Source organism: Lactuca serriola, chromosome 3 (assembly GCF_051521515.1).
Source record: "Lactuca serriola cultivar US96UC23 chromosome 3, Lser_US96UC23_V15, whole genome shotgun sequence".
In the NCBI taxonomy this organism is placed as follows: domain Eukaryota; kingdom Viridiplantae; phylum Streptophyta; class Magnoliopsida; order Asterales; family Asteraceae; genus Lactuca; species Lactuca serriola.
The window spans coordinates 16,433,040-16,452,498 of NC_136410.1; the positions used below are offsets into that span (position 1 = coordinate 16,433,040).

General features: G+C 36.4%; 2 protein-coding genes across 3 annotated transcripts; one reads left to right on the forward strand and one right to left on the reverse strand.

Annotated features, from left to right (window-relative positions):
• Positions 1-15,156: 15,156 nt before the first annotated feature.
• Positions 15,157-15,816, forward strand: LOC145091558 (photosystem I reaction center subunit II, chloroplastic-like). Its single transcript, XM_079029304.1, has one exon. The coding sequence runs from the start codon at positions 15,157-15,159 to the stop codon at positions 15,757-15,759; it is 603 nt and encodes a 200-aa protein (XP_078885430.1). The 3' UTR covers positions 15,760-15,816.
• Positions 15,161-17,881, reverse strand: CBL8 (calcineurin B-like protein 8). Of its 2 annotated transcripts, none has more exons than XM_079029306.1 (9): positions 17,696-17,881; positions 17,252-17,378; positions 17,097-17,179; positions 16,960-17,019; positions 16,768-16,876; positions 16,635-16,687; positions 16,461-16,541; positions 16,261-16,373; positions 15,161-16,135 (listed from the first exon to the last, which is right to left on the reverse strand). In XM_079029306.1, the coding sequence occupies exons 2-9, from the start codon at positions 17,346-17,348 to the stop codon at positions 16,066-16,068; spliced, it is 666 nt and encodes a 221-aa protein (XP_078885432.1). In that variant the 5' UTR covers positions 17,349-17,378; positions 17,696-17,881; the 3' UTR covers positions 15,161-16,065. The 2 variants fall into 2 exon arrangements, with proteins under 2 accessions (XP_078885432.1, XP_078885431.1); XM_079029305.1 differs by having other exon boundaries at positions 17,252-17,372; positions 17,696-17,880.
• Between the last annotated feature and the right edge of the window lie 1,578 nt (positions 17,882-19,459).

Genomic DNA, 19,459 nt, shown 5'->3' on the forward strand with positions numbered 1-19,459 from the left:
CACGAATCGACAGTTCTTCACGATTCTGTTGAAGCAACCGTCTAGTTTCATCCATCTGACGATCCAACATTGTCTGAATCATCAATTGCACACCAGCCATGGTTATTGGCTCAGGTGCTGCTGCTACGACAGGTATTGGCTCAATCACTGGTGGTTGATTCCTGTTTTCGTCGGCATTTCCAACTCCACTTCTTGTTCTCACCATTTTGATCTACACACCGAATAAGGTGAAATTAGATCCTCAATCATGATAGGTAATCAAATCATCCTTATCACTCTGAAACGTTTACATGCTAGTTCTAATATCGTAGACGTACGCTTAGAATCCTACACACATAAGGTTTCTAGATCCGGTCGGCAACAGACCATAGATCCGAACAAATAATATCATATATGGCAACATATAACACTTAGCACATAAAAACATTCTAGGCAACTTTCCTAAAATAAACTAGTGCTCGTGTCTAAATCACAACAGACACACATCTCAAAATTTCACTTAGCATTCTAAGTTTAAGTCTAGAAATTCTACAAATTCCTAGTTCGCTTAAACTAATGCTCTGATACCAACTGTGACATCCCCAAAATCTCGGCCAGAAAAGACCGATTTTCATTTATGCTTTTAAAATATTTTCAGAGTAAATCCTTTTGATTTGAAAGAGTTGCGGAATTTGTTCCCAAAAACAAAACATGATAAAACAATGTTTACCGAAGCATTTCATAAAAGAAATGTATTTTCATTATAATCAAAACTCGGGGTGTCATGTTCTGATACAGACCAATAAGCATAAACGATAACATTACAAGTCTTTCAACAAATATAAACATATGCAGACTTGTAAACAAAACAACTTGATGGTTCATCCATCTCATGCCCTTGCGCCACTTCCTGTAATACAAATAAAACTGAGTGGGTCAGGCTTGGGAGCCTGGTGAGAATATAGGGTTTTCAACCCACAATAAATATCATATTTAATTTTCACCAACCAACAATAACCCAATTACCTATTCCCGTTATTCTCACTTTAATGTCCCTAAAACAACTAACATAAGGGACCTAGTCTAAGAATATTTCATCGGGGCGACAACACATGCTTCGGGGGTACCTCAGCAATATAAGTCAAATAAGGCAACCATGAGGGGGATGGAGTGCAGCGAAAGAACACCCAAGTTCATTAACACCTACAGGTGGCGAACCTGCTAATGTTCCCACAAGACTATCTAGAAAAGTATGTGGTCGTCATCTAAACTCCGCTAGATGACTAGATCAACCAACAACGAGGCCTCTCATCTGTTTATTACACACCAACTATCTACCCATGTTCTACCCAACATATTAGTAGATAAAAATATACATTTGTATACATAGTTTAAAAAAACCTGTATAGCATGCTTTAATCAACACATATTTCACATAACAGATGAGGCACACACACACATAACACATATCTCATAGAGAATAAATCATATCTATGAGTTAGAAGAAAGTGAATACACATTCACACATATAAACACAAAATTATACACATAATACGTATTCCGTATAAAATACTTCATAATTATGCGTTTAGAAGAAAGTAACTACACACTCACTTGATCAGAAGATGATCAGACAGCACTACGACTTGCAGAAGTAGTAATCCTCAGCAGATCTGGAAGATCTCTTCAAAAATCGAACTTCTCGCAGGCAGAGCTTCGGCTCGAGAACCGCACTTCTCGGGATCTTCGGGATCTCGGGACTTGCCTCGGGGCTAGAGAACAATATCGGGGCTTCGGGATATTTCTGGCACGCAAAACGATGCAAAACGGGAGAGAGAAGAGAGAAAATGAACAAAAGACTCAGCTGCCTTCAGATCCTATTTATAGGAGGCTGGAGCCTCGGAGTACGCGGGGCGTACTGGTCCGAGAAACATCACTGCTTACATATCCGAAGCCACTTGCTGCGATGTCGACACCTTCAGAGTACGCGGGGCGTACTTCGGATCAGACCGGTGACTCCTTCGGATAATGCTTCTGAATTAAAGATTAAAAATAAATACAAAATAATTAATAAACTTCGGAAATTCATATCTTCTTCATACGAACTCCGTTTTCGACGTTCTTTATATCCCCGGAAAGGTGAGACTACGCTCTACAACTTTCGTTTAGACTTCTTCGGCTAATTTTGACTTTATTTTTATTATTTATTTTTAATATGCCGCGACAGAAAAACTTCGTTATAAATTCATAACTTCTTCGTTTGACGTCCGTTCTCGCCTAACTTTTTATCGCTTCGATACCAACAATGAGATCTTCGATTCTCATTTAGATTGCTTCGGCTAAAAACCCCTCGATCTCAAATCGAGTAAAACAGGCTGCACACTGCTAAGCCGAAACTTCGATAAATCATAACTTCCTCATACGAAGTCAGATTTGGGCGTTCTATATATATTCGGAAACCTCGTTTCAACTACTACAACATTATTCAAAGATATTAAGTTTATTTTACACTTAAATTTTGACGCTTATTTTTATTCTTAATTAATCAAACCATATAATTAAGCAATTAAGCACAAAACACACAATACTTAAATAATAAAATCTTATTATTTCAAAACGGTTTACAGAGGTTAACCTAGACTATTACATTGCTAAAAATGGCAAGCCCGGAAACACAGGCGTTACAGGAGAGATGGTTGACTTAAAGTTTCCTCACTTTGACTTTTGATGAACATATCATTAGAATCCAATTGTGCAATACTTTGATTTAAATCCTTAATTTGGCTATAGTAATCCAAGGAGCTTGAGATTACCTAGAGTTTTCTTAATTGTTGAAATGGCTAGAGAAGCTCATAACAATTTCCTTAGTTAAAGTCAGTAATTCCAAATAGCATGTAATTAGTGAAAGTCAACTAGCATTAAGAACCAAAAAGTCACCAAATCCAAGAGGAGTCAAATGCTTTCACCACCATGTTGGAGAAAATGTTTTTATGATTGTGTGAAGCAAAAACAACACAAAAATCATTTGTTGCTTGCTAATTTGAGGATCCTTTACTTAATCAAGAAATTAGCCAACTATTCACCACAAACACATTTAAACTCATGAATGAAAACATACTAGTAGTGATAACATGATAAAACACAAAACATTTCCATAAAGATTTAAGAACAAGTTCATGGATTCTTCAATATTCAACAAAAATTCAAAGGATTCAGCAAAAAGTCAACCAAGATTAGTTTAGCCAAGCATGGATAAACTCAAAGAAACAAAGTTAGAGGAAATTGTACCAAACATTTTACAATAATCAAGAGGTGAAATCAAGATGTTTTTGAGGTGTTCTTGGCCTTCAAAAGCACTCCAAACTCCAGAGAGAACAAGTCAAACTCGGACCTTCAAGATAAGGCTAAAGAGGCACACCCACCTTCCCAATATAGAGCTCTTAGCAAAATCCCAAAATTGCCCTTGTCAGGAATCCACGCGGGCCGCGGGCTCTGACGGGTATTTTGGGCTTCTTCAAGTCTTGGGCCCCCACAGCTAATCCATTGGCCCAGTTCGAGTCCAATCAAATCCTAGCCCATTTTTCTTCAATATTTCTTCAATTAAAGCCCAATTTGTCTTTCCATATCACTCAAAACTTCCGCAACCTCTTAAACATCGATCTTGCACACTCAAGAATTCTTTCGCGCCCTTTCAAATTTAAAGTTCAACACTTCTGCGCCTTCAAGCAATCGACAAGCCCACTCCATGAATCACCTCCACAGCCATCAAGCACGAAATTCCCATTGCTCTTTAAGTCCAATCGCCTCCCAAAAGTTCCCGCACACTCCCACTCCTCTAGTTTCCTTAAAATCTGCAATAATGCTCAAGAAACTAGAAAGTACCCGAAATGGTCATAAAAATAATAAAAGGGAAAATATGCATGGAAATTAACTAAAATGCGAATGAAATGTGCTAAAATAAACTATAAAAAGAAGTAAATAAAATGAAGCTATCAATGGAGAAAGATTCCTAGTGAATGGCCAACGAGTGAAACATTATTTTGGAGAAGAAAAAAAGGAAGTGGTTGTGCTTCACCTGAAGCCAGTTGGAAAATGATCTGTTCATTTTTTTTTGTCTTAGTTTTAGTTTATATTTTTATTTTTATTTTATTTTTATTTTTACTTTTATTTTTATTTTTAATTTTTTATTTGTTTTGGTTTTGGTTTTATTTATTTCTGTTTTTGAAAAATTCATTTATTTTTGTTTATGCATGGTTTCGTATTTCATTTTATTATTTGTTTTGTTCTAATAATTTTGTCAAGTGTGCATCCCTTGTTTGCTATCCAGGTAGTTGGTGATGCAGTGAGAGTCGTGCAAAGGAAAAAGTTTGAGCTATGCTTAGAGATCAGCTGTCACGATATACGTTCTTGGTTTATCATATCATGTGAGATGACATGTCATCAGGGAGTATATTTTTATTCTATTTTTATTGCTCGGGACGAGCAATGTTTAAAGTTTGGGGATGTGTTTAGTGCTCATTTTTCGATAGCTAAATGAACTAAAAAGCTTATCTTTGTCCCCGAATTTTACAATTTACATCAATTTTTGAGCTTAAAAATATAATTTTATGTTAATGAATATAACAGACATAATATTTTCCAGTTGGTATTTTTGCTCCCATTCAGTTGGGTTTTTGACCTGTCTTGTATGGGTTCCTCATCTCTTATTCTACAGGACGATGAGAGTTAGGCTTCTTCTTATGTAGCGTATAGGTAGGATCTTCTAGCAGAGCTTAGAGAGATCCATAACACTTTTCATGTCTCCCAGCTGCGGAAGTGCTTAGTGGAAGACTTCGCAGTTGTGCTTTTAGAGGATATTCAGGTTGATGACAGCCTGAACTAAATCGAGAGACCGGTAACCATTATCGACAGGAAGACGAAGGATCTGAGTAACAAGAGGGTAGATTTGGTGAAGGTGCAATGGCAGCACTGCAAGGGCTTGGAATGGACTTGGGAGCCGGAGTTTGAGATACGGGAGCACTACCCAGAGCTATTTCCAGCCGCAGCAGACTATGAGGATGAAGTTTGAGATAAGTGGGGAAGAATTGTAACGCCTGGTTTCCGATATATATTTAAATTATAATTATTTACTTTTATATAGAAACTCGACGAGTTGGGGGCCCCAAACTCATCGAGTAGAGATGAATTGGACGCATATTTGATAACCTACTCGACGAGTTGAGAGGCCTCAACTCAACAAGTAGGTTGTCTGAAATGAAACCCTAATTCCGAGGTTTTGCACCCTATTTAAACACCTTAACCCCAAGGTGTTGGCCTCATCTCCAGCCTCCACTACCCAAAAACCTAATCTCGAAACCCTAAGCCATTTGTGGTGATTGTGAGCTAATCGTATGCATTCTTGGTGAGTTTGAAGGAGGAGCAAGAATATGTGAGAGGAGAGTACATCCATAAGTTGAGCTTCATTTCTGGTTTATCTGAGGTAAAAAACTTCAACCTTGTCCATGATATGCTTATATATAGTATTAGGATGTTTTGCTCCATGTTGTGATCTAAGTATGTTGATGGTTGGGATTTGGACGTTCCATTTGGGCAAACTCTCCAGATCAATGGTCTTGAAGGGACTTCATGGCATAAAGGTGCCAAATGTATGGCTATGGAAGTCCCATGCAACCTTTAGAACATCATTTTGGTCTTTTAAGCCCTATTAGGTCATGCATGCAAGTAAAGATGGGATCTTTACGTAACCAAGTTGTCCCTAGAGTCCAGATCTATGACCTCATGGTCTATCTTGAAGTTTTGATGGATTTTGGAGTTGGATCTAAGCCCATTTGGGTTAGGTGTAGCATCCATAAAATTCTCAAAAAAAATTTAACTTTTCAAAATCAACCCAAGTTCATAAATTGTTTTCAAAATCATCCAAAACCAATAATGTTTACAAATTGTTTTCAAAATAAATCAATATCAGAGTTTTCCCAGAAACAACAATCATAAAACGAGTAAGTGTACGGCCATGCCTTCGCCTTTCCACGATCATCCGAAGTACCTGAAACAAATCCAAAACTGTAAGCCTAAAGCTTAGTGAATTCCCCCAAAATACTAGTACAACAAGTAACACACATATAATAACAAACAACATACTATGGGTCCAATCAACCATCGGGTTGGAATACCGCAGGCCCTCAACCATCGGGTTGGAATACCCCAGATTATGGGTCCCATCATCCCCGGGATGGTATACATGTTGGATTAGTGTCTAAGGCTATAACTATATTTGGTAAGTACTTGACCCGATTGTGCATGGTCCTTTTGGGTTGCCTTCACCATAGCAACTTGACAGGGTGATTTATATAGAGAGAAGAGATATTATTATTAATGTATAATAAGAATAATATGTTAAAGGAATAATGATATTATTTGATTGATATAAGTCATAAATTAATTAGGAATTAATTTGGTGACTTAAAGAGGTTAATTGAATAAAGGGGCATAAACTGGCAAATGTATGATAGTTGTGTTTTGGGCTATGGATCCTTATGGATAATGAGGGGGCGATTTTTAGAGATAAAGATATCTTAAAATCGTCCAAGCCATTATCTAGAAGGATTTTTGGATTGCTTAGAGGCTAAGTTATTCAATTAGGGTTTAGGGTGAAACCCTAGTAGCTCATAGTATAAATAGACCCCTTAGGTGGAGGAAATCGGCGACTCTTTGATTGAAGATAGGGGTGCAAACGATCCAAGCTACTCGTGAGCTACTCGGGATCGGATCGCTAAAAGCTCGACTCGAAACTGATTGTAAACAAGCCCGAGCCGAGCTCGAGCTTAATATTAAGCTCGTTTATTAAACAAGCTTGAGCTCGAGCCTATGTCACTAAGCTCGATTAGGCTCGTGAGCCTAAACGAGCCTTTATATAATATAATTTCTTATTTTTTTATATATTAAAATATTTGTGGATTAGGAATTTAGGGTATTAGTAAACGAGCCTCTTAACGAGCTCGAGTCGAGCTTAAGCTTATTTAGACAAGTCAGACAAAAAACGAGTCGAGCCCGAGCCCGAGTCGAGCTTGTATAATTATTTACGAGCTCGAGTCGAGCTTAGTACAAGAAGCTCAAATCGAGCCGAGCTCGAGCTCGAGCCTCTTAGAACTTAAACGAGCCCGAGCCGAGCCTGGCCAGGGTCGGGCTCGGCTCGGCTCGTTTGCACCCCTAATTGAAGAAACCCTAGGGCTGATTTTTCACCTCTCTCTCTCTCAAATCATCTTCTTGCTAGTTGGTGTTTGTAAGCCATTAGAAGAGTGACAATTGTGACTCTAAGCTCCAAGAACAAGAAGTTTCAAGTAAGCTACTCAAGGTATTCTTCTAGATCTTATTTCATATGTTATAAATTGATTGTTTACACTAGATCTATGAATGAAAGCCTTGGATACATTGCATTTTCAATTAGAGAAACCTAGATCCAAGCATTAGGGTTTGCATGTGCACATAGGAAAGTTCTTAAGGCTCAAACCCATCAATACCCTCGGCCCACAACCATCGGGTTGGAATGCCCACATACTATAAGTCCAATCATCCTCGGGATGGAATACTCTCGACCCACAACCATCGGGTTGGAATGCTCTGGTCTATTGGCTCTCGCACAAAGCAGATAAGCCTCAACCACCAATCAATCATGTGCACATATATCAGATAATCATATAACAGTCTATAGACAAACAAACCGATCAACAGATCACTAAGCATAACAACATCCTATCTACTAGGATACTGATCTAACTGATCATAACCATATAGAACCATCCTATCTACTAGGATACCGATCTAACAGATCACACTAACGATAAAGTAGGATAACAATCCAAAGGGTCGTCCTTGGTGCCTTCGACCATTGAGTATAGTGAGGAAGACTCGCCTCACAATGTCGATCGGAACTGAAATATCAAACTCCCGAAGCACGGATCTAAATACCAACACCTACAACCACCAATGATTCACTTCCATAAATACCCAAATTACCAAAGTGCCCTCAAAAGTCAACTGGTCAACCCTTGATCAAAGTCAAAGTCAATGGTCAAGGTCAACAGTCCATGTTGACCCAACTCGTCGAGTGTAGCTTCTGACTCGTCGAGTTCCTCCGGAACTCAGTAATCACGAAAAATCGAGTCAACTCGTCGAGTCCATGCAAAATCTAGAAAACGGGAAAACTCGTCTCAACTCGTCAAGTTGTCTATCCAACTCGTTGAGTCCCTTCAGTCATTTCTCATTTAGACGTTTTTAAGTTATCCTAAAGCTCCCAATTGTAGATCTAGCCTCCTTGGGCATAGTTACCATGTAAAGTTGCAAACTTTACGTACATGCAAGGCCTTAAACGCCAAAACCAAGCTAAGGAAGAGTTTTACGCCAAAAAGAAGGGCCAAAGCTTGGTAAATTGATAACTTTATGACTATGAGGGCTTATAGGAGTCCAGATCTGAAGTTATAACTTCAGATCATGCTCAATACCAGAAATGACCCACAAATATGCTGAAATGGCCTAAACCCTTGGATGAGGAGATCTAACACTAGAATGATCAAGGTAGCAGCTTATTACCTTCAAATGGAAGCCAATACGGAGTAGGCACTGGATCTACAAGCTTCTCCTTGATCCAAGCTCTTGAGTCTTCAAGTTTCTTAATTTCACTAAAACCACCTTCTAAGCTTTCACACACACAAATGAGGAGTAATGCATGATTAGGGTTTTCTAAGGTCAAGGGGGTGATAAGAGAGGAAGGGTGTCTAATGAGCCTTTAAATAGGGTGCAAAACCCTGAAAATTAGGGTTTCATATTCCAGCTCCAACTGTTCGAGTTGGGTCCTCCAACTCGTCGAGTAGTTCCTAAAGTTCATGTGGCTTTATACTTCTCTACACGACGAGTTGGGGCATCCAACTCGTCGAGTAGGTCTAAAAATATAAATAAAGCTTTTAAAAATTATACATGGGAGTCGAGGTGTTACATTAGGGTTTGTGTTTATGCCTTGGGAAGAGGTTCTTAATGGGTAAAGTTGGAAACTTTACCCTTGTAGACGTATTTCCAGCTTAGATTCAGAAGATAGGACCCTAGTTTGAAGAATGGTGACTTAAGGCATTAAGAAGGACTGACTGACTGAAGAACTTGATGAGTTCATTGAGGAACTCGATGAGTTGGGTCGAACTGCCCCGATTTTGTTAAAGGGAAGAACTCGTCGAGTTTGAGGAAAACTCGACGAGTTGGATCGTAATTTCATGATTTTGTGAGTTAAGGGGGAACTCAGCGAGCTAGAGGAAAACTCGACGATCTGGATTGCAATTTCATGATTTTCGGATTCTTGAGAACTCGACGAGTTGAAGGGAAAACTCATCGAGTCAAGTCAACTCGGAGCGTTGACTTTGACTTTGACCAAAGTTGAACCGTAAGGGGTTATGAGTATGAAAGAGTACTTAAAGGAAATCTTTTTTGTTTAGGAGCTTGGTTTGGGTTGAGATCCGGAGCCAAGGGTTTTTCAGCTACTTGCCAATATTCGAGGTGAGTTACATTCCCTATATGAGTGGGTCGAAGGCACCAATTTCGGCCCACTAGTAGTTGTTTATAGTATAGATGATTGCATGTGTGATAATTGTTTGGTATGCCACTATTTGTAGAGATTATGTGCTTGTATGCTATGTAATTATGTAATAGTGGTAGGGGTGAAATAAACCCTGTAACCGGTTGAAATAGACCGGAGGGTAGGTCGGGCAACCAGATATGCCTGCCAATATGTTTATGATATGATATTATGTGGTAGTAGTAGGGGTGAAATGGACCTCGTAACCGATTGAAATAAACCGGAGGGTAGGTTTGGGCACCCAGATATGCCTGATATGGGTAGGTCGGACACCCCAATATGTGTGACAGGGGTAGGTCAGACACCCTGGTATGCCTGACATGGGTGGGTTGAACACCCCAGGTAAGCTCAAAAGGGTAGGTCGGGCACCCGGATATGCCTGACAGTATGTTTATTGTATGGTATGTGGTATGATGGGGGAACTCACTAAGATTCGTGCTTACGGATTTCAGTTTTGGTTTCAAGTGCCTCTTCTTCAAAAGGAAATGAGTCAGCATGATCGCAGGGCATCACACCATGATTTCCGCACATGAGATCTTTGGGAGTTATACTCTGATGTTGTTTTATTATGACATGTTTTGATTATTGACATATTGGTTTTGATATGGGATGACACTATGGATGTTTTTTTAGACTATTGGTTTTCTAATTACTTAACTAAAAATGAAATTTTTAGTCTTAAATTTTGGGATGTTACATATGGGCCCTAGCAGAATACTCTTTCAAATGATACATGGCACCTCGATATGGTGCCATTAGTGTAGTTGTATGAGGCAAACCAGCGTCTACCAAACAATATCGGCCTGCAAATAAATTCTAATCAGTTATGTATTAAAAATTAGATTGCACACAAGAGTAATTTTGGTATTAAAAACTTAGCCTTTGGAATTACAAGTTTATCTTCTCTATTGAGTGCATTCTTTAGTATCCTTGAGTCTGATGTTGTACCCTTCCAGCCACTTAAAATGTACATAAACTTTAAATCAAACGTACAAGCAGCTAAGAAATTTTTCGTAAGGTATCCCTTTTGACCACGATATCTAGGGGCATCTTTGTTAGGTACTTTGACACGAACATCTCTCCCATCAATTGCCCCTATACAATTCTTGAAGTAAGGATAAAATCGTTATTTTTTTCTTGAATTTCTTTTGTACAATGTCTCCCTTTGGTTGTTGAATATAATGACTTTCTAGTGATATAATTGCTCGGAGAACTCTATGGAAGCACCTACTTGTAGTGGATTTACAGCGACGGTATAGCCAAGCCCACAATGTGCAAAAATCTTGCAACATGCTCTTCAACGGACATACGTTGAATAGCTCGAAGACCACCATATTGTTGTAAGATATTGCATAATTTCTTAAAAGACTGCTCACTTATACGGATAAGTTCACGACATTGTCCTCCATTTGAAAGGTCGTGTAGCAACTGTTCACGTATACGTCGTCGTTTAAAATAAGTTTTCTAGAAGGTAATTTGGGACAATTTGTGTTGGCAAAGGCACGATGTGTCAGAATGGCCATCAACAAGCAAATCAGATGAACTACATGTCTTTGCCTGACTCTTAGAAATTGAGCGGGTGTTTGTAGCTCACTATCTATCGAAAATGTTCTCTATTTTATGAAAATCATGAAACTACCATCGTTGTTATACATTTCATATTTCTTAAATTTTATTTGCTGAAAGTATATATATTTTAATCTAACTGTCTTAGTTTATTATATACTATTATAATAATAAAATACCTCCAAAGTTGCTGAATGATTTTGATTCAATACATATTAAAATAATATTAATATGTTTTACTTGTATGTAATGTGGGTAAAGCAACATTAATAAAAACACAAATTATGCAAATTGTTCATTTACATAATGGCATAATACGAAAACAAAAAATGGCTACCAAGGATTGCCATGGGATACAACATCAAAAAACAGAAATACAACCATGGGCAAAACAGTCCAAAAAAAAAAACAAGGATACAACCAAGGGAAAAACAGACTAAGAAAAAACAAAAATACAACCAAGGGCAAAAAAGTCAATGAAGTTATGCAAATTGTTATAATATAGGTAAGGCTACCTGTCTCTTTTCATTCCATGATCATGTTTAGTTGACATGTAATGAATTTTCATATTGTATGTAAAATACAACATATAGTTTTGACTCTACTCTTTATGTTATATAATTATAATTAATGAACTTTTATTTACAAATTAAAAGTACACATAATGAAATCTTTTTAAAACTCAAATAAGATTATACTAAAAACTATACAAATTGTAATTTGATTAAACCTCTTTTTTTTCCATAATTTCAAGAAAAAACCAGAGATACAACCAAGGGTAAAACAGTCCAAGATATTATGCGAATTGTTATAATATAAGTAAGGCTATATGTTTCTTTTCATAGTTGATTATGTTTTGGTAGTTTAAGGTTGAAAATTCTTTGATTCATATATATTTTGGCCCTTATTCATACTTTTGTATGAAAAAGTTTCTCCCTGATTAAATGTTATAATCACATCAAAAAGGTCTTAAATAGTACTTAACATTGTAATTTACTTTTTAATACAAATATGTAACTCATTGGTTATGTTACAGGTCCAACTTGGTACACATTTTTTTACTTTTAATCATGTGTATGGAAGCATTGGAACCCATCATCTTTCATGTTTGAAGAGTGTGTTTCTGCTCTTGTTAATGGTTTATTTCAAGGATATAATGCTCTTGTTTTAGCTTATGGCCAAATTTATTTATTTATTTATTTTATGTAATAAAGACATATTCAATCTATGAATGCTTTATTCAACAAGATTGAAAGTTTAAAACATCAAATAGAATTCCAATTCTAGTAATTAATCATAGTCACCAAATGGGCAAAATGGGAAAGTAAACATTCCAGGAAGCCACCAGTTTATTGAATCAACAATATAAGAGATCACTATTTAGTCTAAGCATAAAAAATTCACAGGAGTATGTAAATACAACAGCATAAAGTAATAACACCGCCACAATTTCATCCAAAACAAACCAACACTCACTAATTGAACAATCACAAAGAAATCTTCATTTATTATATAAGTAGTAACAGAACCATGAAACATGGCTGGGGTAAATCGAGAAAAGCAAAAAATTGAGGAAGAAGCAAACAGATAAACTTGCTCACGGATAGACTTGCTGAAGCAGAAAAAAAAACCATGAACACAATGTACTCGACTAATGGCAGCAATGAAGCAGAAAAAAATGGAGAAAATTGGGGTGAAGGAGAAGAAACTGAAACCTGATAGCAGATTGCAGGTAGGATCGCCACTCGTGGTATACAGAGGTGGAAGAGATGTCGTTTTTTTATGCGTGTTGTATGTGTGAAGAAGAAATCGCTATATATGGTTAAGGGTATGTTGGGAATACGTTGAAATTCATCTTCATTCTCTTCTCTCCAATGACTCCAATTTGGAAGGAAGATTAAGGGGGTCTTTGGTTTATCTTTTTAAGTAGTAAACATTCTTTTTGGAAAAGATAAATCGTAAAAGATGTTTGGCAAAGAGATTTTAAAAGTCATTTTTGGATTTTTGATATAGGAAAAACTGACTTTTTGGAAAAGTCAGCAAAACATAACTTTTTGTAACTTTTTGGAAAATGACTTTTGCATTTAAAAAGATAAGTCAAACACCCCTTAAGAGATAAGTTAATCCTCCACAATCATTTCCTTTCTTTCCAAATCATTCCAACCAAATAACCCAGGGAACACGATCGACATAAACTTTCTCTCCGGTTCCCTCTCTTTCTCTCCGCTCCTTAAATTCCACTCGGGAATAACTTTCTCTCTGGTTCCCTCTCTTTCTCTCCGCTCCTTAAATTCCACTCGGGAATACGGTGTAAGTGTAATTATATCATAATTTAAGTTAGGATAAATATACACTTTGATATAGTCCAAGATAAGGACTAGATTTAAATAATAAAAAAATAAAATAAAAATAAAAATAAAAACAAAAACTAGCCGGCGCCACAATCATTTCCTCTCATTCTCTCGTTCTCTTGGTTCTTCTCTTTCCTAACCTTGGGTTTTTCGTTTTTCGCCAAAGGAAGAAAAAGAAGGTTGTCATTCTTGGGATGCTTCCACATTAGAGGAGTTTTGATTTGAGCTCTTCATCATCCAAGAAGAAGCAAAGATTCAATCCACATCAAAAGAAAGGTATATCATTCGACCTTTCTCTCTAGGATTAATAGTTTCGTTGCAATAAACTGTTGAACTTATCCTTGTGGAATATGATTTTGTTAGTTTGCTTCTCTTTACATATTTTAATTGCTTCTCTTGGAGGGAGGGAGGGAGACCGACTCGAAAAATACTCAAGATCGACTTGGTTGGAATTGAATCGAGCTCGCGAACTAGAATACTGAGCTCGTGAATCTTGCAAGTCACAAGCTTAGTTATATTTATATTTTTACCATCATGTTTATTCATATTCTACATATTCTAGCTGAGCCGAGTCAAGCTCGTGATCTTAATTATATTTATATTGAAATTTATGTAGTTTTATTGTTTTAATAATTAATTGAGTCAATTCAAGTTGAGCCAAGCTCAAAAGTCTTGATTATTTTAATTAGCTTAAGCCCGAACTTGAAAATAAAGCTCGAGTATTTTAGTCGAGTCGGGTTTCGAACTTGACAATACTCAACTCGACTCGGCTCAGTTACACACCAAGAGAGAGAGAGAGATTATGGGTTTTATATATTTTTAATTGTTTAAAATTTTAAATAATATAAAAAATAAATTAAAGGGCATAATAACTATTTCGAGTGTGGCATGGACCAATTCAATAAAAAAAAAATATCTAATTTTGGATTATTGATATAAATCTAAATTTTTTTTATAGCACAACAATAAAAAATTGACAACTATATGGATTGTTCTTGCAATTATCTTTTTATTTAAAATAAAACTAATGCAAAGTTAAGAGGAGACACGATGGTTAGGAATGATGTGAGGGGGAGTCTAACGTTGGCAGCCGATGTTTCGTTACCAAAGAAAAAGTCTTTCAATCGAAGTGGTTGTCCCGACCATTATATTACACCCAGATGGTTATATTTTAAAAAAATTACACTTTAGTACAAAGTTTTTTTAATATAAAAATCCCAATTATTTGTAAAAACACAATATTATGTCATTTTCTGATTAATTTTTTTTTTTAAATTTGAGTCAAAAAATAATCGGTACTTTTATTTTTCCACAATATTTTTAATATCTAAAAACTTAATTAAATTTCATTTTGAAATCGTGTGATTCGCTAGAGGCTTTTTGAATACAAACTTACAAATAGGCTTTTCCAATAAACTATTTCCTTTAAACACAATATTTAAAATAAAAATAAGAAGACAAAACAATACAAAATACTGAAATAGGAGAGATATGCAAGCGTATCAAAATAGGGCATTCTTATTGGTCATCCAATATCACCTTATCTCACTTACCCACTCTCACCTCCACATAATTTCCCTCCCCCCTCGTTACATCTCCCACCCTCACAAACACCTCACCATCTTCATCCATCTACAATCTTCAATGGCCATGGCTGCACAAGCTTCTCTCTTCACCCCAACGCTCTCAAACCCTGTTTCTCCATGGAAACAGTCCTCCTTCACCGCCGTGAAGCAGCTCAAGCTCACCTCCCGTACCTTCACCATCAAGGCAGCAGCCGAAGAGGTTGCCACCCCCACTAAAGAAGCTCCAGTTGGATTCACCCCACCGGAACTCGACCCCAACACCCCATCTCCCATCTTCGCTGGAAGCACCGGTGGATTGCTCCGAAAAGCTCAGGTGGAGGAGTTCTACGTCATCACATGGGAATCCCCCAAGGAGCAGATCTTCGAGATGCCGACGGGAGGCGCTGCGATCATGAGGGAAGGACCTAATCTATTGAAATTGGCGAGGAAGGAGCAGTGTTTGGCTTTGGGAACTAGATTGAGGTCGAAATACAAGATCAAGTATCAGTTCTACAGGGTGTTCCCAAATGGTGAAGTACAGTATTTGCACCCTAAAGATGGGGTTTACCCGGAAAAGGTGAACGCCGGCCGACAAGGTGTGGGTCAAAACATGAGGTCAATTGGAAAGAATGTTAGCCCAATTGAAGTCAAGTTCACCGGCAAGCAACCATATGATATATGATGGATTTGTGATTATGTACTTCATTTCGTAATTAAAAAGATATGCTTTTTTATTTCATGTTTGTGTGTTTTAATTTTAAAGCGAAGATTGTTCCACGAATATGTCGATCTTGATATCTATGTATCATGCAAATTAACACCCATATCATATAATATAGAACAAAATATTTTGTAATAACAATGCTTACTCAGGTATCATTTCTATTGAAATGGTCATATAGGTTACAAATAAATAGAAAGATACCAATGAAAATGAATCCTCACATCCAAAGAAAAATGGCACGTAGAGATCAACTTTGTTGCTTCTTCACGTTACTATTTCTAGATCTCGGACTTGAGTATTTAACACAAAGTTTGGAAACGCTTGAGTGATCTCCCTATTATTTATTGTATAAGAAACAAACAAAACCATTAGAGTATATTACCTTTTCATTTCATATAAATAAAGATTTTTGATAATATGAAAATATTTAATAATAATCAACATGCATGTTAGAGTTACCTAAGAAGGGGAAGAGTCATGTTATTGAGAAGGGATGGATACTTTGGTATGAATGCCTTCCACTCTTCTAAATCTATCTTCCCATCCCCATTAAGATCTGCATCCAAAATGGTCTAACCAAATTCGTGAGAAAAAGCGTCAAAATTGAAGACTAAAAAAGTCAAAATAAACCCATGATTAATCTCTCTCTCTCTCTATACCTTATCCAAGATCGCTTCAACTTCATCGTTTGATAAATCCACATTCATTTCACTCAAAAGAGCCAACACCATCTCCTTCAACTTCAAATTTTGAAGTATTTCCAAGATCAGGATTGATTCAGCTTAAAGCCAAACTTTGACTAAATTCCGAAACTTTATTATGTTTTTGCTTACCTCGTCTCGTTCTATGAAGCCATTGTGCTTCAAATCATATAATCTAAACATGACTGCAATAAGATTATCAGGTGTTATTAGAGTCAGTTTTGACTTTTGATAGTCAAACAAATTCTTTTTTGGTGTATCTTACATTCAATTTTGTCAGATTCAGGAGCATCAGGATGGAAGATGCTTAGCGAACGAACAAATTCGTCAAATTCAATAACCCCATTTTTCTTGATGTCAAATATATCAAAAAGCTGCAATATCGGATAAAAAAATTAATCATTTTGATTTTTTTTTTTTTGAAGAAACCGAGAAAATTTGGAAAATGTTTACTCACACGATCTGCCAACAGATTGTGCGTGCTGCTGTCGCCGAAAAGCGCAAGCCTGAACTCTTCCTGTACGATGAAATGGCATAAACACTTGGAATCTTTTCTTCGATATTAAAGTTAAACAATTATTTAATAATATATACCTTGTGAATAAGACCATCTTCGATTATGGCATGGCTTAATCGCTCAAAAAGATCGTGTAATGCCTCGATTTCGTTGATGGAAACTGTGAAACAAAACAGAGTAAAGCGATCAGATTACTTCACCCGAAAATCTTGATTACATTTTTGGTACTAACATGATGTCTCGGAAGCAAGAAGAGCGAAGTGGATGATTCGTCGAGGGTTTCCAATTTTCTTCAAGAAACAGCAACATTCTTTTATGGACACAGGCATGGTCGAGGATCGATGTCTATGCGCCTGTAACTCAACACAACAAGAACAAAATGCATCTAAATACCACTTAATGAATCACAAACAACAACTAGACTACTTCATTTCGGGTCTAAATGGATCCGATCCATTTGTCTTTGGGTCTTAGTTTGTAAAAGGAAATGAAGGAACTTGTTCAAATTAACTACTTTTCATCAATCAATAATGAATTAACAGCCATAATCAGACTACATTATCAAGATTCCGCCATTGAAGCACTGTAGAAGCTTTGACTTTCTAAATCCATCAACACAGAACAAACACACACACACACACTGTATGAAGATTTAGATTCAGATTCAGATGCAGACCTGCTATTGGAGATGGTGTCGATCAAAGAGGGAAAACAAGATTGAAGGTGAACTTGTTCAGCCTGATTACTTTGATTTGATATGTTTGTTTTTCGAGGACTTTTAAGGCTGATTGTTCCTGATGAAATCTGTGACACCCAAATTTTTAATCTTCCACCGGTCGTCCCCTAGGTTTCGATATAAAAAAGATTCCGCATTTACTTTTGAAGCTTATTTCAATAATTCAGTTTTAAAATCAGCAACGACTTTTTTAGTTTGACTTTGTATTTCATAATTCAACAATCTCTTCCCTCCAAATAAAATGAAAAATTAAAGTTCCCATAAACTCTACTATCAAATTGGTCAAATTGTAACATATAATTTTCATTTATTGAAATTTTAATATATTAATATTACATACGTAATTTTGTAGGAAAAAAAGTAAATGAATATTTAATTTCTCAAATAAAATAGGAGATTTTTTCTTTTACGATGTTATTATGAATGGTAAGATTTTAATCAACCTTTCCTTTTTTTTTGTTAAACTAGTAATTACAAATTATGTAATTACTATAAAGCAGTTACGTATTGGTGTCACACGAGCCGCATGTAAGGCCGGTCCAAACATATAACGAGACATGGACGAAAAAAAGCCCCCATAAATCATAAAAATATAATAAAGATTAATTTGAAAATAAACACACTATTACAAAATTCACTAATAATATTGAAAAACACAAATATTGCTACAATATTACAAAAACAACCAATTTAAAGAAAAATACTTCTCGTAACCTTTTTAGATACAAAACCATTAATAATACTACCAAGATCAATTTTATCTAATAATGTGGTATAATCCAAAAATACCTTTATCCTTTCGTGAACATGCCGAACTGACATGTTCGAAGATGCCCGAGTCGTTAAACACCGAACTAGCATAACGACTTTTGAGGAAAAGAAAGAACATAGGGGAAGTACAAAGTGAAGTCTAAACAGTAATGGCAGTATCTCGAAACTATGAGGATACAACTTGTACGAGGATATGTGGTCAAGAGATCTTGGTACAACCACACGACAGTTGTATAACGATATGTATAGTACCAGTGGTTGTACCTTCGGGCGTTACATCATAAATGCGATAAGATGGCATGTCAAGTTTTGGAATTTGTAAAGTCTCACTAATGAAACTTTAATTCCAAACCCTAGAGTTTTAAAAACTTTATTATATTAAAAGTTAATATATATATATATATATATATATATATATATATATATATATATATATATATATATATAATACAAGTCGGTCTTACCGTTAGTAGGCCTCATTCACAAAGTCGGTCTATACGGGGGTAATGGTGGTTTAATAGGTGTTCACTCTCACCCACTGCTTCATTGACCGGTGGAGGGTCGTTAGCCGAACGAGTAGGATAGGACATTAATTCTCCCTCATTAAAACTATTATGATAAAAATAAATAAAGTAACTAAACTTTTATTAAATTCTCAATCTTAGTTACTTTAGGAAAATGTGAAAATGGTGCTAATCCATGAAATTGTACTTTGCACCTTGTTAAGTCGTTAGTGGAGCGTGTATGGTTAACCGACACACTAATTTGGGACTGACAGTGTGTGGCAAATGGTAGCTTGGTGTTAATCATAGATCAATGGAGTGTGTGTGGTTAACCGACACATTGATTAGGTGATTTGTAACATTGGGTGTACCAAGTTAATTTGCATGGTTATTCACACCTTGTTTGTGATCCTCGGCATCCCAGTCACAA